The sequence below is a fragment of the Monodelphis domestica genome, chromosome 6, assembly GCF_027887165.1.
Source record: "Monodelphis domestica isolate mMonDom1 chromosome 6, mMonDom1.pri, whole genome shotgun sequence".
Classification (NCBI taxonomy): Eukaryota; Metazoa; Chordata; class Mammalia; order Didelphimorphia; family Didelphidae; genus Monodelphis; species Monodelphis domestica.
The window spans coordinates 222,918,183-222,939,126 of NC_077232.1; the positions used below are offsets into that span (position 1 = coordinate 222,918,183).

Below are 20,944 nucleotides of genomic sequence, written 5' to 3' on the forward strand. Positions count from 1 at the left end.
GTGCCTTATTATTACTGTAGTTTATTATTATTAATTAACACATTATTCTTTAAATATTTAAATATTTTTTAAAAATAACACAATATTCTTTAAATACTAACACGGATTTCAAATCTTTGTGGCCACTGATTAGAAGTTCTCTTAAATGAGGCATTTCACCATCTATTCAAGCATGTCCATCTTTTAGGCAATGAAGGTGGTTGCAGTGGACAGAGTGCCAGGCCTGGAGTGAGGAAGATCTGAGTTCATATTCAGACAGAGACATTTACCAGCTGTGTGATGCTGGGAAAGTCACTTGGCTTCTCTTTGCTTCATGGTTTGTGTAAAATGGGAATAATAAGAATACCTATCTCCCTATCTCCTAGGTTTGGTGAGGACAAAACAATCTTTTAAAATATTTTACAAACCTTAAAATGCTATACACATGCTAAGTAGTATTATTACTATGACTCCTCTATAGCATTCAAAAATTTACTATAGGGGGATTGCTCAAGGTGCTGGAGCTCTTTCTTCCTTTATCATGAAAACAAAAGCCCACTCTCTACATGCTGATAACTTTTTATATCTTTAAAAAAAATTTAATAATTTAAATTTTAGAATGAATAATTTTAATAATTTTAATAGACCATTTAATAAAGCAATCAATCTGAGAACAATTACATCAGATAATTCTTGTCAAAGAAATGAAGGGCATGTAGGAATGATAATGTTATAAAACCAAGATTATTTAGTCTAGCAAAAATGACAGATTCCTGCTTGTTACCTACTACTTAAAAAAATAACAACCCAACCAAATGAGTTCTTGCAAGTGAGTCTCAACTATCAGAGTGAGAACGAGAATGCTAATACTAGGAGCAGAAACCAGTCCTGGGCCATCTAGACCCTGTAGCCCTTAAACTAATTTAGGACAAGCAAGAACTTAGGATCTTCCCTGCATTTTGAATGCTAATGAATTTGCAAATAAGTGTTAAGGTTTACAAAGTCAGAAAGAATGGGGCCTTCTGGTTACACTAGATTAAAAATCACAAACATCTAAGTTGTGGTCTAAACACTGTCAGGAGTCCCTTTGGGAATCTTCGGATGCTTCCTATTCTATCTTCAGAAGGCCATTTAACTGTGAAGTGTTTTTTAGTGGCCCAGGTGTAAGATATAATTAATCCTATATGGCTAGCAATGCTAAGAATTATTTGAACAGGAAATGAGCCACTAGTGTGTCCCTATGATCTACTCATCAAATTTATAGCCTGCTGAGTGTCTTCTAGGTAGTAAAATCAGACAGAAGGGGGGAAACCACACATCCAGCACATCAGCACAGACACCTAGGCATTCAATAAAAATAGTGAGTGTACAGATCTTTAAGGTTTGCAAAGCACTTTACACTTATTATCCCATTTGACTTGATCCCATTTGATTTGATCTAATGAAAAGTTTCCCTGCCTGGATATGCTATCAGAACCCAATAAAAAAAACTGGAGCTTTATAAAGGAGTGGGCTTTAAGTAGCAGAGAAACTGAAAGCATTCTCTTTGGGTGGGGACCTGGGATTTCTCTGGTATAGGGAACTCCCAGGAAAAGTGAATCCCTTTACCCATGCAAAAATATGCACATGTTCTACAACTCAAAGGCTTAGAGAAAACTGCCTAGATCCCAGAGAGACCTAGGGACCTGCCCACTGTAATGTAGCATATAAATATGAACTTTTATTATTTCCATAGCAAAGAAGGAAATTTAACTCTGCCCTGAAAGACACACTTTAAGGAACCCTCTGCATAAATTCATGCATATCACAGGAGCCGTTAAGGACCAGTTATAATATATGACTTAGGATAAGTGTGAAGTTGTGGAATTTTTTCTATGGCTACTCCTCCATATCCAAATTTGTAGTTGTCTACACTAAGTTGGAAACCATAAACTTCTCATCCTAAATCTACAGAACCAGGAAAAGTTAATATGCTAAAAACAAACAAACAAACAAACAAACAAGTGCCAATTAATAATAGGTAATTTGTATTAACTTCTAAATTACCACTGAGTGTGAACCTGAAGAATTCAAGAACACTAAAGAGAAAGGAATGTCCACAGGCTGGGCAAAGGATCTCTACACTCAGTGTTTTGTCGAATGGGAGCTAGGAGAAGAATCCATAAGGGATGGGTTTGCTCCATCACAGATCGTGTTTCCCAAATTAAAACACTTTCAACATGAACTACTGCTATTAGAAATGCAGCAAACTGGTAAAAGATAATAATGGAAACATGGTTTGAGAATCCTGCCTATCTACCACAAGGGCTCCTTCAGATGGACACAGAGCAAGCTAATCAATAAAACTGTTCATCAGCACACTGCCCACATTTTCCATTACACACACAAAGGCATTGAGAGTATTAGGGGAAGATCAGAAATGGAAGGGAAATGAGATGCTATACTGAAATCTTCCCTTTCCAAGTTGCCAGAAGGCAGATGCTAAAGCTAGATATAAGAGGAGCAATAATCAGTGATAAAGGATAAATCACTATAACATACAGAAATTCAATCATGACTAATCATGCCATGCCTCATTCTGGCTCCTCAACTAAAATACTTGGTTATTTCAAAGAGAGTGCCATTCATAGAGACATTTGTGCATTTATTTTTTAAAGGGGGTAGTGAGAAGTTTCCTAAAAAACAACCCAATGGTAATAGTAGGAACACTAATAGAATTAAAGATTTAGAGCTCAAGGGCTGTTAGAGCAGGGGGTCTTAACTTTTTTCAAATGGATGCCTTTGTTAGTCTGGTCAAGCTTATGGTCCCCTTTCTGAACAATGTTTTTAAATGCATAAAATAAAACATAGGTTTATAGTGGAAACCAATTAATAATTCTCTCTCTCTCTCTCTCTCAATCTCTCTCTCTCTCTTCCCTCTCTGTTCATGGGTTCCAAGTTAATAACTCCTGCTTCAGAGGCCATCTAGTTCTTATTTTATAGAGGGGGAAACTCAGACAAGCTAAGTGATTTGTCAAAAATCACCCAGGTAATAAGCAGCAGAATCAAGATCTGAACTCAAGTTTCTGATGCCAAAGCCAGGGTTTCTTAACTGTACCACACCGCTTCTCAATGTATTAACTTCATGAAACTCGGGAAGAAAAAAAAAATCCTAAATTCCTCTAACCCATGTATGCCTTTTCATATTCAGAGAAAGCAACAGAGTTTAAACAGCATTTTGACATGGTAAACAAAATTCAAGTGAAGAACATGGAGAGTGCCGTGTCAGCACAAATTTACTCTGACGCTTGTATTGACACAAAGGAATACGGTCTACTGCAGGAACATGTTCAAAAATGGCAGCTAGTGAACCTTTACAGCCTTTGTTTCTTCCTTCATCTTTTAAATATAGATGTTGACAGAAAAGAAGAATTAAATGCAGTCTACTTTTTCTTCAATTGGCTGACTTTGCAGAGGATTATAAATCATGAAACGAAACTGAGAAAATCCTGGAAGTTTGTTGCAGGCGGCCCCTGGAGCAGGAGAAAAAGAGAGAAAGAAAAAGAAAAAGAGAGATGGAGACATATATCAGTGGATATTCATTTTTACAAAGTCTAGCTCTAGAGCCAGAAGAGCCTCTTCGGTGGCCCCTTATCTTACAGAAGGGCACATTGTGTAGCCAAGGAGGCCATGACCTAGGTCACCCAGGGCCTCTTTCTCCAGAGTTGATGCTCTTCCCCTGCCACTATGTGGCAGCATTTATTTATTCATCTAACAGCAATCTGTTCAATATTTTTTTATTTCTTACCTCTGCTCAAGATTTGCCAAAGCCCTGAAAGACCTGCTTAGTTATTATAGGGTGGTAGAGATCCCAGAACCTGAGGACCAAAGCAACAGGCAGGCTCTCCCTGCAGCCTCCATGACCTTACTTTATATTCTGAACCAAAAAAGGGACAAGCCCTGAAAGCCATCAGTGCTGGGGAAGGAGGCATTATTCCTCCTTCAAGCCAGTTCTCCTGCTGCATCATCTGCCAGAGCATGGTCACTGAGTCCTTTGCTAAGTGACCACTCTTACAACACTACCATAGTTCCCTCCTTCTGTCCATACTTACTTCTTCCATTCTAATACCTGGAGACAGAGCCCTCTGTTGCTATCATTGCCTGAATAAAGGACCTTTAAGTGCAAGAAACCATTCCTAGCTTTATTCATCAAATTAACTTTGTATTAATCTAAAATTGCTTAATTATCATAGTTACATCCTCTTAATTTCATCTTTGGGACTTCTAAGAACCTTTTTACTCGTGGAAGAAATTCAATGACATATTTTTATGCTTCAGTCCTTTTCTAATTTATACTGAATATTTATCTTAATACTTAGAAAGGAAAAACAAATTCCTCAAATTCAAGTTTTTCAAATAGAGAACTGTGGGAAGGAAAAGATCAAAGAACTAAAATAAGCAGTCTAAGGGAATATGACCCATTGATTAGTAAGTTGTATTTTTTAGTGATCTAAACATTCACTAATGAGCATCAGCACAGTGGTTGATCTCCAAGTGCTTTGAAGCTGTGATAGGTTTATAAAGAAGGCAGATGACACAGAGGATATGCATATGGTAAAATGTACAATGAATTCTACCTATTCTTCTGCTTACACATTGGGAATATTTAATGAAAGGTCATCCTTGTACAACTTCAAGAGATAAGTAAAACTACTTAAGGAACTATGACACTTAGAGGAAGGGTGAAAATGAGAAAAAGGAAGGAGACTCTTTAATAGAACAGATAGAAGTAAAAGGTAAAAATGTGTGACACAATAGAGCCTGTGGTCCAAACCAAGGCAGAACCATGATTTAGCTTGCATAGATATGGCATGTTTTTCAGGTTGATGTGTAGGCATCCTTTGGATACTTAAGGTAATCTATACTGTCACTAGTAAACATTTACTGAAAATACAGGGTACTACGCATGTTTTATATCCTGTAGAGAGCTAACAGAAAAAGTGCAATTTAATATTAAGTGTAAGGAGTAGCTAGGTGGCTCAATGCATAGAGAGCCAGGGCTGGAGCCAGGAGATCCTGGGTTCAAATCTGGCCTCAGATATCTTTTATTTGCTTGACTCCAGGCAAGTTACTTAACCCCACTTACCTAGCTTTGTAACCTATACTTAGAATTGATTCTAAGACAGAAGGTAAGAGTTTAAAAAAAATAAGCGTAACGTTATAAGAATTTGTGAACACTTATCAAACATAACTCACCGTAACTTCCCGTTGTATTGGCACATATAATAGCCCCAAAGAACTCAGGAAAATATTTCTGGATTCTGGAAATAACTGTCTGGCAAGCTAGAGTTGGATCAACTCCATTCCTCATATATTCTACTGCTTGGTAGCTAATTGAAAGAAAAATAGAAAGTTAATGACAAGGTCTAGAACAGAAGTTATTCTTTTTTTTTCCCAGCAGGAACCCCTTTGTCGGGCTGGTAAAACATGAACCCTTTCTCAGAATAATGTATTTAAATACACAAAATAAAAGGCATAAAATTATGAAGGAAAACCAAAGGTTGCCCATTCCAGTTCATAGACTCTCCCCGAATCTGTCCACAGATCCGATGAACACCCACAGACCTCAGGTTAAGAGTCCCTGGCCTACAATATGGATAAATTTTAATACTGCAAGCCCACAGATATGTGAAAAGAAACCACCCAAAGTTAGGATCATTTAGGGATGGAATGAACCCAAAAGAACATCTAGTATATCCCTCATCTTAGAAGCTGAGAAAACTAAGACTCTGGAAAATTAAGTGATTTGTCTAATGTCTTACAGTTATTATTAGAGTTATAATTCCAACTTAAAATCCTTTGATTCCAAAACCAGCATTCTTTCTATTCTACCACTTTATTTCAATAAATAATGACTAAAATTAATATACCTGAAATTATACATTTTGAGCTGGTTCAAAAGTTATCATGTTCAGCAGAATGAATGCAATCATATAGGTAAATAAGTTGGCTCAGTGAAAATATCAGCTTTGATGCAATAGATGTCTTTCCAACTAATCCACCAATTAATTTTAAATAAAAGATGAATGAATTCTTTTTGTTACAGCTGAATAACTGTGTCAGCTGGGTCACTATAGCAAGAAGTCATAAAGCGTGGAGGACCCATTTAAAAGAAAAATGCTGTTATAGTCTACGTGCAAAATGCTGTTAGTGTGCACAATGTCCAGTCATAATGACCACCTTTCAGCAATTACTTGTATACAATGACTGCGTTTCCCACTTCTGCCATCAATAATCACAGTTTCTCTACTGACTGGCTGAGTGACCTTGGGCAAATTACTTAAACAGTACTTAAGTTTCCTCATCTGTAAATTAGGGAAAATGTTACTCTATCCCAGAAGGACAAGTCATAAATACTTTTGATGACAATAATGGTCATTAAAAGGAATACAAGCTAGTAAGTCTATGGAACCCGAGACAAAACAGCTCTGCACAGACAGCTCAAAGGCAAGTACAAACCTCTGTGGAGGCACATTTAATTGAGAAAACATTCCAATATAATGCAAGAAAAAAAATCAGTCCTAACAGTGATGTTCACCAATAATAACTCTAACTTAAGCACTAGGCCAAGAAGAAACTTACCTGGGTAAAAAGCGCATCATGATGTCACCATCTCCAGTGGCAGCAGCCCCTCCAGCAGTGCTATCGGCATATGAGCCAGCTCCTGCTATTGGAGAATCCCCTACACGACTTTTAAATGGCAGAAAATTAATTACTACATATAAGAGAAAAGGTTAGAATGTATATTTTTATCAGTTTACTGAGTTTTTCCAGTAAAGACTTTTACAGAGCAATCTGCCCAAACAAAAATATGAACCCCATGATTATTATTACATGTAGAACTTTAAAAAAAAAGGCTATTCTAGGGTACAAGTAGGTAGCTCAGAGGATTGAAAACTAGTAGAGACAGGATGTTCTGGATTCTGGATTCAAATCTAGCCTCAGACACTTTCCAGCTGTAAGACCCTGGACAAGTCACATAATCCCCATTGCCTAGCTCTTGCCACTCTTTTGCCTTGGAACCAATGCACAGTGTTAATTCTAAGATGGTTAAATGGTTAATGGTTAAAAAAAAAAAAGAGGATCATTCTTTAGATGAGATTTTTACATCTACCAATGGGTGTGGCATTTGATACCAGATATGTAAAAGCAGACTTTGGTCAATTGTCACCTAGAACAATGGTGTCCAACTCAAAAAGAAACAGATTCCTGCATGACATACTGACTTAGAAAACCATAAATTCACATTACCTAAGTTGAACCATATTTTTATTTGTTAACTCTATCCCAATTACATTTTTACCTGGTTTTAGGACAGGAGGCTTGATGCCTCTGATCGCCATTGCTAAGGCCCTAGCCTAAGTCTTCATCATCTCACTGTAGAGATTTCATTAGACTCCTCTACTAATCTCCAAAGCCTTCAGCTTCTTTCAACTTCATTTGACCCAGTAGATTCATCTCCCTATACCTTGTTTATATCCTGCAACTCTCTTCAAAATACTTCAATGGTGGCTCACTGCCCAAGATAAAATACAAATTTATTGGCAGAGCTTTCAAGGCCCTCCATGACTTCACCCCAAACTATTCTTCTAGTTTTCAATGTTAGAATCTCTTAGATGCTCCAGGTTCTTCCAGAACCTCATCCACCCCACCAAGAAACCCTCAGAATGCCCTCCTATAATCTCAGCAGATGCTGCACATGCTGTTGTAGAGATCCTTCCCTGTCCTTGCCCGGCTTCTTGATACCTACTGATGAGTCTTTATCCAGGGCAGCCTCCCTAGAGCTAAGGGCTGCCTGCTCTGAGCTCTGTTCATGCCAGTCTGGTGTCTGTGAAACACTGCCAAACACTGGGACCTTTGCTGGGACTAGGGCACTGAAGAGAAGGGAGGGGGCACTTGCAGTCTGTTCAACAGGAAGAAGAGACAGGAAGTCACATGATGCATATGGCTGATCACCAACGTCTTCCTGAGAAGTTCCTGAAGATAATAGTTGTGGGAAACACATCCTTGTGCCCTGGCAATTGACAAGGCTTTTTGTGGGCACATCAGCCTGGTGCAATACCACAAAAAGGCAGAGAAAGTTGGCTCTCAATCAAGCTTCCCTCAAGGGTCTTTAGAACCAAACAGACCTTTTGCCATGTCACTGAACCTATCAACAAGAATTATAGGGATTGAGTGTTTTACTTCCAAGATTAAGAATTTTGTAGTGGCCTATAAAAGTGCATGTTATTTGTGCTTAGAAAACACTTGGAAAAAGGAAAGCTCTTGGAGAGAGATGGAATGCACTTTAAAAGGATTGGTTAGAAAAAAAATCCATCTCCCTAAACTCTTGGAAATCTGATCAAGTGGGCAATAGCCTGAAATGGAGGAAACATGCCGAGACATCTTCCCCACTAGGGGGTGACTCAGAGTATGTGAGCAGGAGGAAATGTGGAATCACAAGAAACAATATCTGAGACTGTAAATCCACTTGCAGAGGGCTTACTGAGCCTTAGCAGAAGTGGGTTTCTGGAGCAGATCATGGGCACAGAGTCATCTACCTTCTTCCAAAGGCACAGAAGAAAACAAGCAAAATGATGAGTATCCCCCCCCAATGGGTATACTGGAGAAAAGAGCACTGTCCTCTAGGACACTGACCACACAGCAAGCACCTGAACTCTCACATAGCCTCTGCAGCCTTCTCTCACCAAAACCCTGGGACCTCCTAGGGGAGAGAACTCTCTATCTGGGAGCCTCCTTCTCCAATCTGGCCTCTCTGGGTAAAATGGAACTGCCTGAGGAATAGGACAGTAAATGAGTGGCCCAGACTCACCCAGCTAGTGTGTGTCTGAAGGATTCATATTCTGACCTTCTCACTGAATGCAGAGCATTTTATCTACCATGTCATGTTGCTTCAATGCCAAAGGCAGAATGGATGACAAAGAATTATTGTGTGACCTTGGACCCATTTCCTCATTTGTAAAACAAGAGAGCTGGATCAAATGGCTCTGGAGGTTTCTTTTGATTCTAAATTTGTAATCCTAGGTATTTCACAAAGTGAGATATAATAGGTGCAGATAAAGTGACATGTTCCAAGGTTGTAGAGGGAGTAAATAGAAAGGGTGAGATTTGAACCCAGGCCTGGAGAGACCATGCAAAGTAGTAGATTGCTGAGTAAATGGGTTCTTATTGACATTAGCTCTGCTTCTGAGATTCCTTCCAACTGATAGATTGTTTGGGAATGCCTGCTCCCTCCAATGTATATGTGTTTTAACTAAGCTCCTGAAGGGGCAGGTAATTGGGCAAGACATTTCTTCCTTTCAGGGCCTTAATTTTCTCCTGCGTAAAATGAGCATGCCAATGCCTATAACTGCCTCACAAAGTTGTTTTGAGAAAACATATGTAAAATGCTTGGCAAACTTTAAAGAGTTCAATCGAAATGAGACAGAGTCAGTTTATTAACATATGCTACCACCATGGATGCTCATGCCTAAATGGCAGAAAACAGCTTTTACAAATAAAGGTGGGGCAATGAGGTAGCACACTGGATAGAGAGCCAAGCCTGATATGAGGAGGAATTGGGTTCAAATTTGGCCTCAGGCACATCTAGCTGTGTGATCCTGGTCAAGTCATTTAATCCCAATTGCCTAGTCCTTGCCACTCTTTATTCTCAGAAATTATACAGAAGGTAAAGGTTTAAAAAATATAGGCATTCTAATTTTTCCTATGGGGTAAACATGGTTCTGATGCTAAAACCTGGCAAAGATAGGCCAAAATATAAAACTACAGATTAATATCATTAATTGGTTTTAAAAAATTATGGTGAGGTAGGTGTGTCAAGATAACACTGTAAGGGAAGGCTGAGGGTGACAGCGTACAGTCCAATAGTAACACGGCAACTAAAAAAAGCTCTTCTAAATGTGGCTGTCCCGCATCAGTGATCAGCCCTGGCCAGGGCACATGTAGGGTGTGAGCTCTGGGGTGCCAGTAGGGAGGGCATGATCAGTCTGAGAGGGTTGAGAATACATGGCCTGGAGAACACAACGGCTGGCTTCTAACATCTGAGTAGACGTTTCATGGAAGGTCTAGTCTGTTTGGACATGAGACAGCAAAAGGAGGAGCAATGAGTGCAAATGGAAGAGAGAAGCATTTCCCTTTGAAAGAAGTGAATACTCCTTAAAGCAAGAGCTATCCAGAAAGGAAAGGGTTTCCCTGGCGTGGAAGTGGATGGTGGCTGTCACCTTAAGGATGGTATACCAAAGGCTTGTTCAGAAAGGGCTGGAGTTGATTCCTCTAAGGGAATACAGGCCCCACATGGGCTATAAACTGCTTCAGAACAAGGATAAAGTCTTGTTTTTATCCCTCCAGATCCAGCACAGTGCTTTCACCATCTTGAAAAATATTTTTCATCTATCAAACACTGACCCAGGAATTTTGAACTTTGCACCATTTGTAGATGTGCCAGCAGCAATATGTCCTGTCTTACCGATTACAACCATGCCTAGGAATTAAAAACAAAGCAATACACAACAGAATTAGCAGATACCAAATCAAAAAGATTTCTTAAATACAATTAAATAACTGGGCAATAAAGTTAGCCAAACTCCTAGAACACCATTCCCCTTAGCTGTTTTCAAAAAAGAGGTAAAGGGACAAAAGTAGCAAACTGAGGAAGAGTGAAAACATCATTCATGATATTTAATGTAGAGTCAATGAACCAGAGACTTTTGACCTTTTGGCTTTTAATGGGCCATTTTCATAATTTACTTTTTTGGTGGAAGTGGTGCTACCCTCTCATTTTTCTCCTAAAAATGTGAGGTCACCTTTCAAAATTGGTTACATGATCTAGAGACTGATGGTAATTTTCTGACCACCATTCAGAAATAATGATGTACACAAATTTGACTTTGTGGCTCAAAGAAACCAAGAATTGAACTGAAAATCAAAAATGGATTTTTAAGCTTGCACTTGAATATTCATTAGCTGGTAAGGATATTTCCTGGATGTTACTCAGTATCCTGGAGGAGATAATTCACCAAATGGCAACCAGATGCCACAGGGGAAAAGTCCACTCTTACTTGGGATTTAGTAGGAAAAGTTTATTCCTAGAGTTTATCTTTTTTTTTTTTTAATGTTATAAAAGTATCAGGCTCCTAGAATATAGTCATGGACAAGTTGAAAAATAAGCAAAAGCAATTTAAAAAATTCTAATTCCTTAAATTTGAAAAATTCATTAAAGGAGAATTACCGATCGTATCATGACTGTGAATATTTATTTTCTCAGAGGTGTGAAGTTGCTGTTCAAGGACTCTAGTTGGCTTATACGGTCCACAGAATTTTGATGCATCTGGTATAACATTCTGTAAATAATATTTCAAATACAATTTTTATAAGTATTTTTTCTAAAAACATCTACTAAAAAAACCCCACAACCTACCAATAATTGTATCCAACCATAAGGAAAGAGGAAAATGAATGTAAAGTGGTGACTGTGGCAGCTAGGTGACAAAGTATAACGTTCTTGGTCTGAACTCAAGGAAAGACCTGAGTTCAGATCCAACCTCAGACACTTTACTAGCTATATGACTCTGAAGAACTTAACTGGTTTGCCTCAGTTTGCTCATCTATAAAATGGGTGTAATAGCACCTACATCACATAGAAGGAATAAATTAAATAATATATAAAAAAGCATTTTGAAAATCCTTAAAGCACAATACAAATACTGGTTATATTTAAGTGGACAGTTTCCTGATTATCTATTCTGATATTTGTATTTTATAATAGGAAATGGTTACTCATATATTTTAACTTAACTTTTTCTAGACAATATTGGTTAGAATGGGTATTGATCTGTCTCACCTAAACTATGAAATTCTCAGTAACTAAACAGGTGCTCTCAACAGAATCAGGTACACAGCTGATGACTAAACACTGGAATTACAATTATCTACTATGGTCAGAATAAGATGCCTGGATTTTTAAAAACAAAAACAAATTCTCCCTTGGAATTGATAAAGAGCTAAAAAGACAAATAAATAGAAGTACATATTTCTTCACTAAAGGCAGCAGAGAACCTGATGCCTCCCTCTATCCATGTCAAACATATGAACTGACAGAGACTTCTAATGTCCCATACATGGACTGTGAACATGGCCAGGTGCCTGTCCCACAAGTCCAGTCTTGCTATTCTAGCAGTGGTTGGTGATGGAGTGAGGCCAGAGGGAGAATTCAGCATTTCTTGGGATGGGGAGAAACTCCTTCTTGGGGACAAAGCTCATTAACATAATGGTAAAGGGCCTACTAATATAATAAATGCACAATATCCACTAGCAGTCAAGTCATTAGCAGCTAAGGAGTGGCAATCCCTAGCAAGATTCGGTCTACACTTCAAAGTATATAAACCTGTCTCTATACTTCAAGGCACAGGAAACATGCTGATAGTAAAGTATCAAATATTTTTGGATATATAGGGGAAATGATTTAAATTGTTCAAATAATTCACATTTTTAGCTCCAAACATATTCTAACAACATCAGATGACTAGTAGCATTCTAAACATGTATACCTTCCAGAAATTTGGCTGACATTTATGGCTCAGCCACTCCAAATAGAGAAAACGAGAAGTGTTGGTAGATAATTCCTCATTTGCAAACCCCATATTTTCGGCAAACTGGGTGGCTATAGAGATTAGGATAAAAACAAAACAATAATAATGATGATGAGAGTAACTAGGATTTAGACAGCAATTTAAACTTTGAAATGTGCTTTTCAGGTGAGTATATATGTTTATATATGTGTGTGTGTATATATAAAATCACTATATGAATAAATTATTTGACATGGGTTAAAAGAGAAAAAAATTCTCATTTCCCCACCAGCCAGAGGTTTGACATAAAGCTGCATATTAAAATGGGAACAATAAAAGAAGCCTTTTTTAAAATTAGAAATTAGAGTGAATGATGAATTTATGTAGGGAGAAAAACATTTCTCTTGCACATGAAGAAAATAAGGATGGGGGAAAAAGTACATTAATAAACCTTCCTGATTGCAACCTATTCTCCACTCTACCTAATGCAACCCCTACCCCCAAATATGGATAGAGGGTGAATACTTTGGCCAGTAATTGTCAGGAGCCATGGAGCAGGAACAAGGAAATTGGATGGTGAGAGTTTACTGAAGATTAAGGATTAGCACATTTGAACCTAATATCTTCTGAACTTGTGTCTAGTGAAATCACCTCCCCAACCCCAATTTGTTTGCAAAGGCAGGGGTTCCCCAAGTGTGGAAAATGTCAAGGTTTTGGTTTTGGTGGGGATGTACTGATGGGTTTTGCTGATTTTTAAAAAAGATTTCTTCCTCTAGTGTGTTGTTGGAATTTAGAGGAGGAAGTTTTAGGCTCAAGGAAGCTTCAGGTAGTTTGAGGTAGGATAATTTTAGGCTCAAGGTAAAGGAGTACTTTACACAGCAGGTAGTCAACTATGGAAGTTGTGATCTAATTACAATGCTCAAGGTACTAACTACATTTTTCACTTAATGTTCTTGGACATAATGAATGCTACCTTTGAGAATTAAGAGAAAACAAAGTGTAATCAACATAAAATCCTCATAGAATGAAAAGAATAAATCTAAACTTCTTTTTACTGTGGTTGCCAAGCCAAGGAAATGTACAAATACGCCCACAAATGTTCAAAAGCTTCTGTAGTTTTAAAACCAGACAGTTCTGTAATGTTTATTAACTTAGAAAAAAAGTATGCTATCTTAATTGCATAAAAATATGTGATAAAGGTAATGATTCTCATTTACAAGTAAATCTTTCTTTCAATGTCCCTGCTTTTTAAAATAGCTTAAATTATAAATCAAATCACAGATTTAAATGACTGGGTTCTGATTCCCAAGCAGCACATTTTTTCCTCAGAATATTTTTATAGAATTAGAAACACAGTACCTGATTCTCCCACTAAAAGTGTGTGCTTCGTATACTCCAATACTTTTCTTGCCACACCGATAGCATTTTTAATTCGTCTGAGATCTGCTACTGCCCCTACTTTCATGGTGGTGCTAGAGAGAAATTTGGAAAAAGGTCAGTCTTAAGGTTCACAAATGCACGTGGTGAATTTGTGGGCAAGCAACTGACAAAGTTTTCAGATTGCTTGCTTGATGAATATAACTCACCTGGAAGGGGAATATAGTGTGTGGATTATTTAATTTTTATTTTTTGCAAAACTTAACATGGACAATAATTTCCAGTTTTGAGAAGAAAAATTTTGCTCCCCACCCAAATCACCTATTTAGGAAGACAATAAAAGCTTTAAATTTTAAAATAATTTCTTTCCTTTATATCTTATTCCCTAAATCTATTTTCTGCTCTCTTCCTCCTAGTCTACTTCCCATTTCAAATCTAAAGGATTTATTGAATGGATGGGATTAATTCTCTATTAAGCACTTACTGTCTACAAAGCACCATGCTAAGTCTTGGGGATACAAAAGGAAAAATAAGACAACCCTTGTTCAAGGGGTTTGAATTATGATAATTAATAGCAATCATAATTCTTTTCATTCCTGGCTTCTTTTAAAGATGTTTGTGGACCTGGCCACAATGATGGAAGGGATACAGTGAAAAATTATAGAATTCTGATTCACAGAAAGATGAACAGCAAGAGAACTTGAGGTGAAGTATGTCTCCCATCTGGGGTAGAAAGACTACAGAATGAGACATATATTTTTCAGATTTAGAAGCAAACCACATCTGGAGCTGGAAGGGTATTTGGAGATCATGTAATCAAATCTCTTCATTTCACATATAAGGATAGTGAAACCTGAGCAGGTAAAGGGGCTTGCCCAAGGTCACAAATTTTGGTAGCAGAAGTGAGGTGAGATTAGAACTCAGGACCCCTGACTTTCAGAGCCAGTGGTCAAATTTGTTGACTTGACTTGCTTGACAAGTGCTTGTTAGAAGGGAGGAGAGGAAGAGTATAAGGGACAGAGTCACTGGGAAGTAACAAGGACAAAAGAAAAAGAAAAATGCATTAATAGGATATTTTAAGATAAAGTTGGAAGCTGTAAGTAAGAAATCACTAAAGGCACAAGGTTGAACGATCTAACAAAGTCAGGTAGAGATAATCAGGAAGTCACTTTTCAATAGTCTTAAATCATTACTCCTCCCAGATTCAAACAAAATGATGTTTCCAAAGGATAATCATAATAAACAAGTCACATGTCTGATTAGTATATGGAAAAGCTGAAGTTGTTTGGTATTGGGTTATCAATTCCTAAAGCTGAAAGAGATCCTAGTGACCACCATTTGTTCATCAGAGGTCATTCCATTCTAGCCTAATATTTCTTCCCTAAAGGTCCATACCTTCTTTTTTCTGCCCATGTCTTTAGCGTAGAAGAGTACACACAAACATCAACAAGCTTTCCCACAAATTACCACTTTAAATCGTGTACCTACCCGTCCATAATCATGGAATCCAGTGTTGTTTCCCCAAATTCATCAGGACTCCCACCAAAGCCTACACTGCCATCACACTGATTGCTCTCACACCAAGAACACCCTTTTTCAACTGCATCTAATTCAGAACCTCCAGTCTGAAGTTCTTGCCATGCTGTGAAACAAAAACACAATGATTTAAAAGCTGATGCATGCAATGCATGAATCAAGTAGATGAAATCAAGTAGTTTTTCAAGAAAGTTTACATCCTAGACTGCTCAATCGACTCTGTATCACCTGGTGCCAAATATTCTCATTTCTAAAACCACAATTTCTTTTACATCTCTTCTCCACTCATAAGAGCCACCACTGTAGCTCACTGTGGTTAACTGAGATAGCCATCCTAATTGTTTTTTTTCTTCTTTTTTTGCCTCAATTCTCTACCTACCCCAATCTATCTTCCACACACCTGCCAAAATTTCTCTAATTTGGTTACCTATAAGATCAAATATACTCTTCTGTTTGGCACTTAAAGTTCATCACAATCTGGTCCCTCCCTATCTTTCAGTCTTCCTGCCAATTATTCCTACACACTCACATAGGACATTCCATCTCCCATCCATGAGTCTTTGCCCTCTTTGTCCCTTCATCCCTCTACCCTCAACTCTGACTCTTAGGATCCCTGCCTTTTTAGAGACATTCTTCAGACCTTCCCCTTTGAGATTATTTCCATATATTTTATTTATTTTGTATGTACATGTGGTTTCCCTCATTTGAGTTTAAGCTCCTTGAGGACAAAGATTAATTTTGCTTTTTCTTTGCATTCTCAGTGCTTAGCTAAGTGCCTGATGGAGTTACATAGATGCTTTTTTGAAGTCACCAAAGAAACCTCTGAAGAGGGATAGTTTCATACTTTGTATTCCCAGGGTCTAGCACAGATCTTTGCAACACAGTAGGTTCATTTTTAAAATTAAAAAAAAGAAAAAGCTTCATGAAGGAAAGGAGTTTCTCTAGCCATTTAATTGAGCTCAATAAAAATATGGATATTGATTCAAAGCTTTGTCTTCTTTCTCTTCTGTTCTTCCTAGTGACACAGCCTGGGTCCTGAGACCAAGGATTGTAGTTGAGGAAGAAAGTAAGAAAAAGCTGAGACATTCTTTCCTCCTGTTTCTAAAAAAAAGAAAACTCAGATTAGCTACACAAAGGTAGTTTGGATGGAGAAACATTAAAATTATGGCCCAGTGGATTTCTATTATAATAGAAATATAAAACAAAGCATATAGAAAGAGAATTTACAATTGTGTGTTTCCTAAGATGAAATGCATCTTTGAAATAGAATATACTACCTTTATTAAAGCAAACCCTACAGTAAGTCCCCTAAGGTTAAACAAAAAGGGCTAGCCAATAGCCAAATATATACACGTATTAGATTCCAGGTTCAGAAATAAAGCTTGGAACAGAATACTAAAGGAAAAGCTTGAAATGTCAAAGCCCAGGAGTTGTATGATTCCAACTCTCTTCCAACTCCCTGTAACCTTTTCTTAAATCACAAATCCTCAGCTGACTCCATGCCTTTACTAGTAAAAGTGAATTATTTGGAAGGCTAGATAACATTCTTGGTGGAATATTAGACTTCAAACATCACTACTGCACATATCGAATTACAAGTATTCTCTCCATTTCAACAATCTCATAACCTAGGTCCCACATTTTGCAGTGTTTTTCAAAAGTAGCTGGAGCTAGAGGAAACGAAATGAAACAAAAGCACCCATTCTCTACAGACCAGTGCATATGGAATTTTAGGTAGACCAGTCCTTAAAGGAAAGGAAATTTATTATCTGGCCTTCCTAGAAGTCTTTCCAGGTTAGGCATACTTTTCACAGCTTGAGTTCAGACACCATGGCCCTTAAGAACCCGGTGTCATGGGGGCAGCTGGGTAGCTCAGTGGATTGAGAGCCAGGCCTAGAGATGGGAGGTCCTACGTTCAAATCTGGCCTCAGACACTTCCCAGTTGTGTGACCCTGGGCAAGTCACTTGACCCCCATTGCCTAGCCCTTACCGCTCAAGTATTGACTCCAAGACGGAAGGTAAGGGTTTAAAAAAAAAAAAAGAACCCGGTGTCATATCAGACCATCACCTTAAGGATCAAGGGGGCCTTTACTGGGGAGATGTTTGCTAAAAAATGCCTTTCCTCAATGACAGCACCCCAGAGTGTATCAGGCAAATGTCAATGTACATTCATATTTCCACTTTTGAAAGCTGTTGCTGACTTCATTCCAAGAACTCATTTCTACTTTTGAGTCCAAAGGTTCTCTTTCCTCTCTTATCTTAAACAATTCTACTCTTGTCTTAATGATTCATTTCTCAACTCCTAGAGTTACTTGGATTTCTCAGGAGATAAAAGAATTTCAGATACAACCCAGGAAGGAGAGACAAGGACCTGTGTTCCCCTCTCCCGTCATATGTCTCCGGGTTAGCAAGCACTGCTTAGCTTCCCCCAGCTAAGAGACAAAACGAAATTGGTGGGAGGGATCTCTCGGGGAGTTAAATTCGATGCCGCCCCACCCAACCGAACCACATTCTCTCCCCCAACTCTAGACCCGCACCTGCTACGGTTGCACCCCTAAAAGGCCAAGTGTTGATGACGAGGGGAAGCGGGTCGGATCTGCCCAAGCTGTGCCCTGTCAGCAGCAGGAACAGGAGCAGTGGCAGGGGCAGCGGCGACCCCGGGGGCTGCAGAAACCAGGAACCTGACTCCAAGCACATTGCGCTACTCTTCCTGGAGTTCCAGTGCACACTCACAGAACGCACCAGCTCGAACCCAGAACCTGCAGGCCTAAAAAGGGGGCGGGAGACCTGGGCGTCTGCGCAACACCCTTCTCAGGGATTCTTGACCCCGCCCACTCACGTCCCTTTCGACCAATTGGCTTCCGGAAGAAGTTCAGTCTCCGGAATCTGGCGAAATCCCGCGAGAAGTAGGACTAGGCGAGAGTATAGGAGTTGCCTGTGTAAAGGTTACTGTGATGCCTTGGAGATTGGTCTTCTCTCTTTTTTACTTCTTTGGGACTGGGAAGCGTGGTAGGTGGGGTCGTGAATCAAAAGGACTGCACCAAATGGCGGCCACCAAGGACTGCACCTTGACATAGGAGGATAGAACATTTAGTTTGTGCTAGGGAGGAATCGCCTTCCAGCTGCCGGGGCGCTGTGTCTGGAGTAGTGGGGAGGGAGTAGTGCGAGGGGAGGGCCTGGGGGTGGGGCAGATGCCCCAGATCGGGGTTTAACTTAACTGTGTGAAACTCAATAATTCCACCGCCATCCTTCAGCTTAGTGGCGATTGTGAGCACTCACCCAGTCTGTGCTAGACGCTTGGATAAAAAGAATTTTAAAAGCAAAAAACCTCTTCTTCTAGGAGCTTACATTCCAATTGTATCTTAGGGTGCAATATGTCCATGGATAAGTAAATACAATGTAGGAGCACAGATTTGGCGTTGGAAGGGATTTTAAAATTAATTAATTCTAATTATAGAACTAATAATTATAGAACAAATTCTAATTATAGAACTAATATTAATTAATAAAACTTTATTTTGCAGTTAGCAGACGACTTGCCTGGAGCACTCTTTAAGACAATATAAGGAACCAGATCTTCCTGACTCCTTTTACATGTGGTCTTCCAAATATTTCATTTCTTTTTACTAACATTGTATTCTCAGAACAGTGCCTAACATTTAGCAAACACTTAAAAATTGTTGACTCCCCGTGTCCCAAACTCTTAAATGATTCATTTTTGTGTCATGATGTCCTTTGTGGTGAAGCCTATGGACCCCTCCTCAGAATTGTTTTTAAGTGGATAAAGTAAAAATGCATTATGATAACAAAAGAAACCAATTACAGGTACACCTCTTTTGATTGTGCTTTATTTTGTTGTACTTGGAAGACGCTACATTTTTACAAATGTAAGGTTTGTGGCAACCTTGCTTTTAGCAAATGTTAGTGCCATTTTTCCAACATCATATGCTCATATCAAGTCTGTGTCACATTTTGGCAATCCTCAAAATATTTCAAAACTTTTTCATCATTATTATTTATCATGGTGATCTGTGATCACTGATCTTTGTTATTATTTTTCTAATTGTTTAGCTCATCATGAACAATGCCTATATAAAATGAGGAACTTAATAGATAAATGTGTGCCTTCTGACTGTTCCATTGACTGACTAGCTATTCCTTGTCTTTCTACCTCTTCTTCAGAAACTATACTTCCAGAGACACAACTCTATTGAAATTAGGCCAATTTATAACCCTACCATGTGAGAATCTTAAAATTTCTCAGACTCTATCTTGTAACATTATCTCAAGGTTATGGTTAAGGTTATTTCCCATTTAAACAATGGAGGTACTTGATCAGGAATGTATTGGGAACTCTAACATTACTCCACCCATACTTAGGCATACTTTAGGGGAAGATAAAGTTGTAAACTCCTTACTGAACAATGAAAAAGTACTTAACCAATACTTATAGTGAGGCAAAAGCCCTTAAGCTAGGTCTATTTTTAGATCTAATACAAAAGGGTGCTAAGTACCTATGAAGGTCGGATTAATCACTAAAAGGTCAGGCAACTTGCAAGGGGCAAGCTTAACAAAGAGGTGTGAAGAACTCAGAAGATATAATCTACCCAGAGAAGGTGAGAACTAAAAACTAAGAATGGGCTGTCCTAGGAAAAGTGTCTACTGTGATTGGTAGACATGAAAATTTAGGGGAGGTGATGCGAGAAATTTCTCTTTAGAAAAAGCTGTCTGAACCAATTCAAGGTAGTTTGATTTAGTTCAGCTTTGGTAGCTGAATTGGAGGTCAGGAGTCAGAGGAGGCTGCTAGGTCTCTGAACACTAGAGTTTTGCTTGGAAAGGATCTTGTGGTGAGTGATTAAAGACTGACTTAGTTTCTCTCTTAAAGGCCTAGCTTTTTCCTACTATTTCCTCTTACTCTGTCTCTTTCCCTTTCCATAATTCCTTCATTTATATTAATTAAAATCTCCATAAAACCCAGCTGACTTGGGTATTTCATATTTGGGAATTTTTCCCATGGCGACCACTTATTTTTGATATAAAATCAAGGTGCTAAAAATTATCTTTACAGTTTGGGCAATTCACAGTATTGAAACCCATATTTTCCCGGTCACAAATGGCCTAAGTATTCAAGTGAAAGGAAGAATCAATGCATATGACAAACTTCACTGTTATTGCCACAGACACCTCAGCCTTCAACAACCACCACCCTGGTCAGTCAGTGGCTATTAACATCCAATGCAAGATTTTTTACTTGCTAAAAAAAGATTACAACTCACTGAAGGCTCAAATAATGGTTGGCATTTTTTACCAATAAAGTATGTTTTAATCAAAGTATGCACATTTTAAAAAACAATATTATTGCACACTCAATAGACCACAGTATAGTGTAAACATAACTTTTATATGTGCTTGTAAACCAAACAATTCCTGGGATTCACTTTATTGCA

At 38.4% G+C, this 20,944-nt stretch overlaps 1 protein-coding gene across 1 annotated transcript; it reads right to left on the reverse strand.

Annotated features, from left to right (window-relative positions):
- Positions 1-585: 585 nt before the first annotated feature.
- Positions 586-18,341, reverse strand: AGA (aspartylglucosaminidase). The gene is made up of 9 exons (XM_007496087.3): positions 18,035-18,341; positions 15,450-15,603; positions 13,944-14,056; positions 12,564-12,676; positions 11,246-11,357; positions 10,423-10,498; positions 6,601-6,708; positions 5,215-5,348; positions 586-3,491 (listed from the first exon to the last, which is right to left on the reverse strand). Exons 1-9 carry the CDS (start codon positions 18,192-18,194, stop codon positions 3,391-3,393), a joined length of 1,071 nt encoding a protein of 356 aa, XP_007496149.1. The 5' UTR covers positions 18,195-18,341; the 3' UTR covers positions 586-3,390.
- Positions 18,342-20,944: the final 2,603 nt, after the last annotated feature.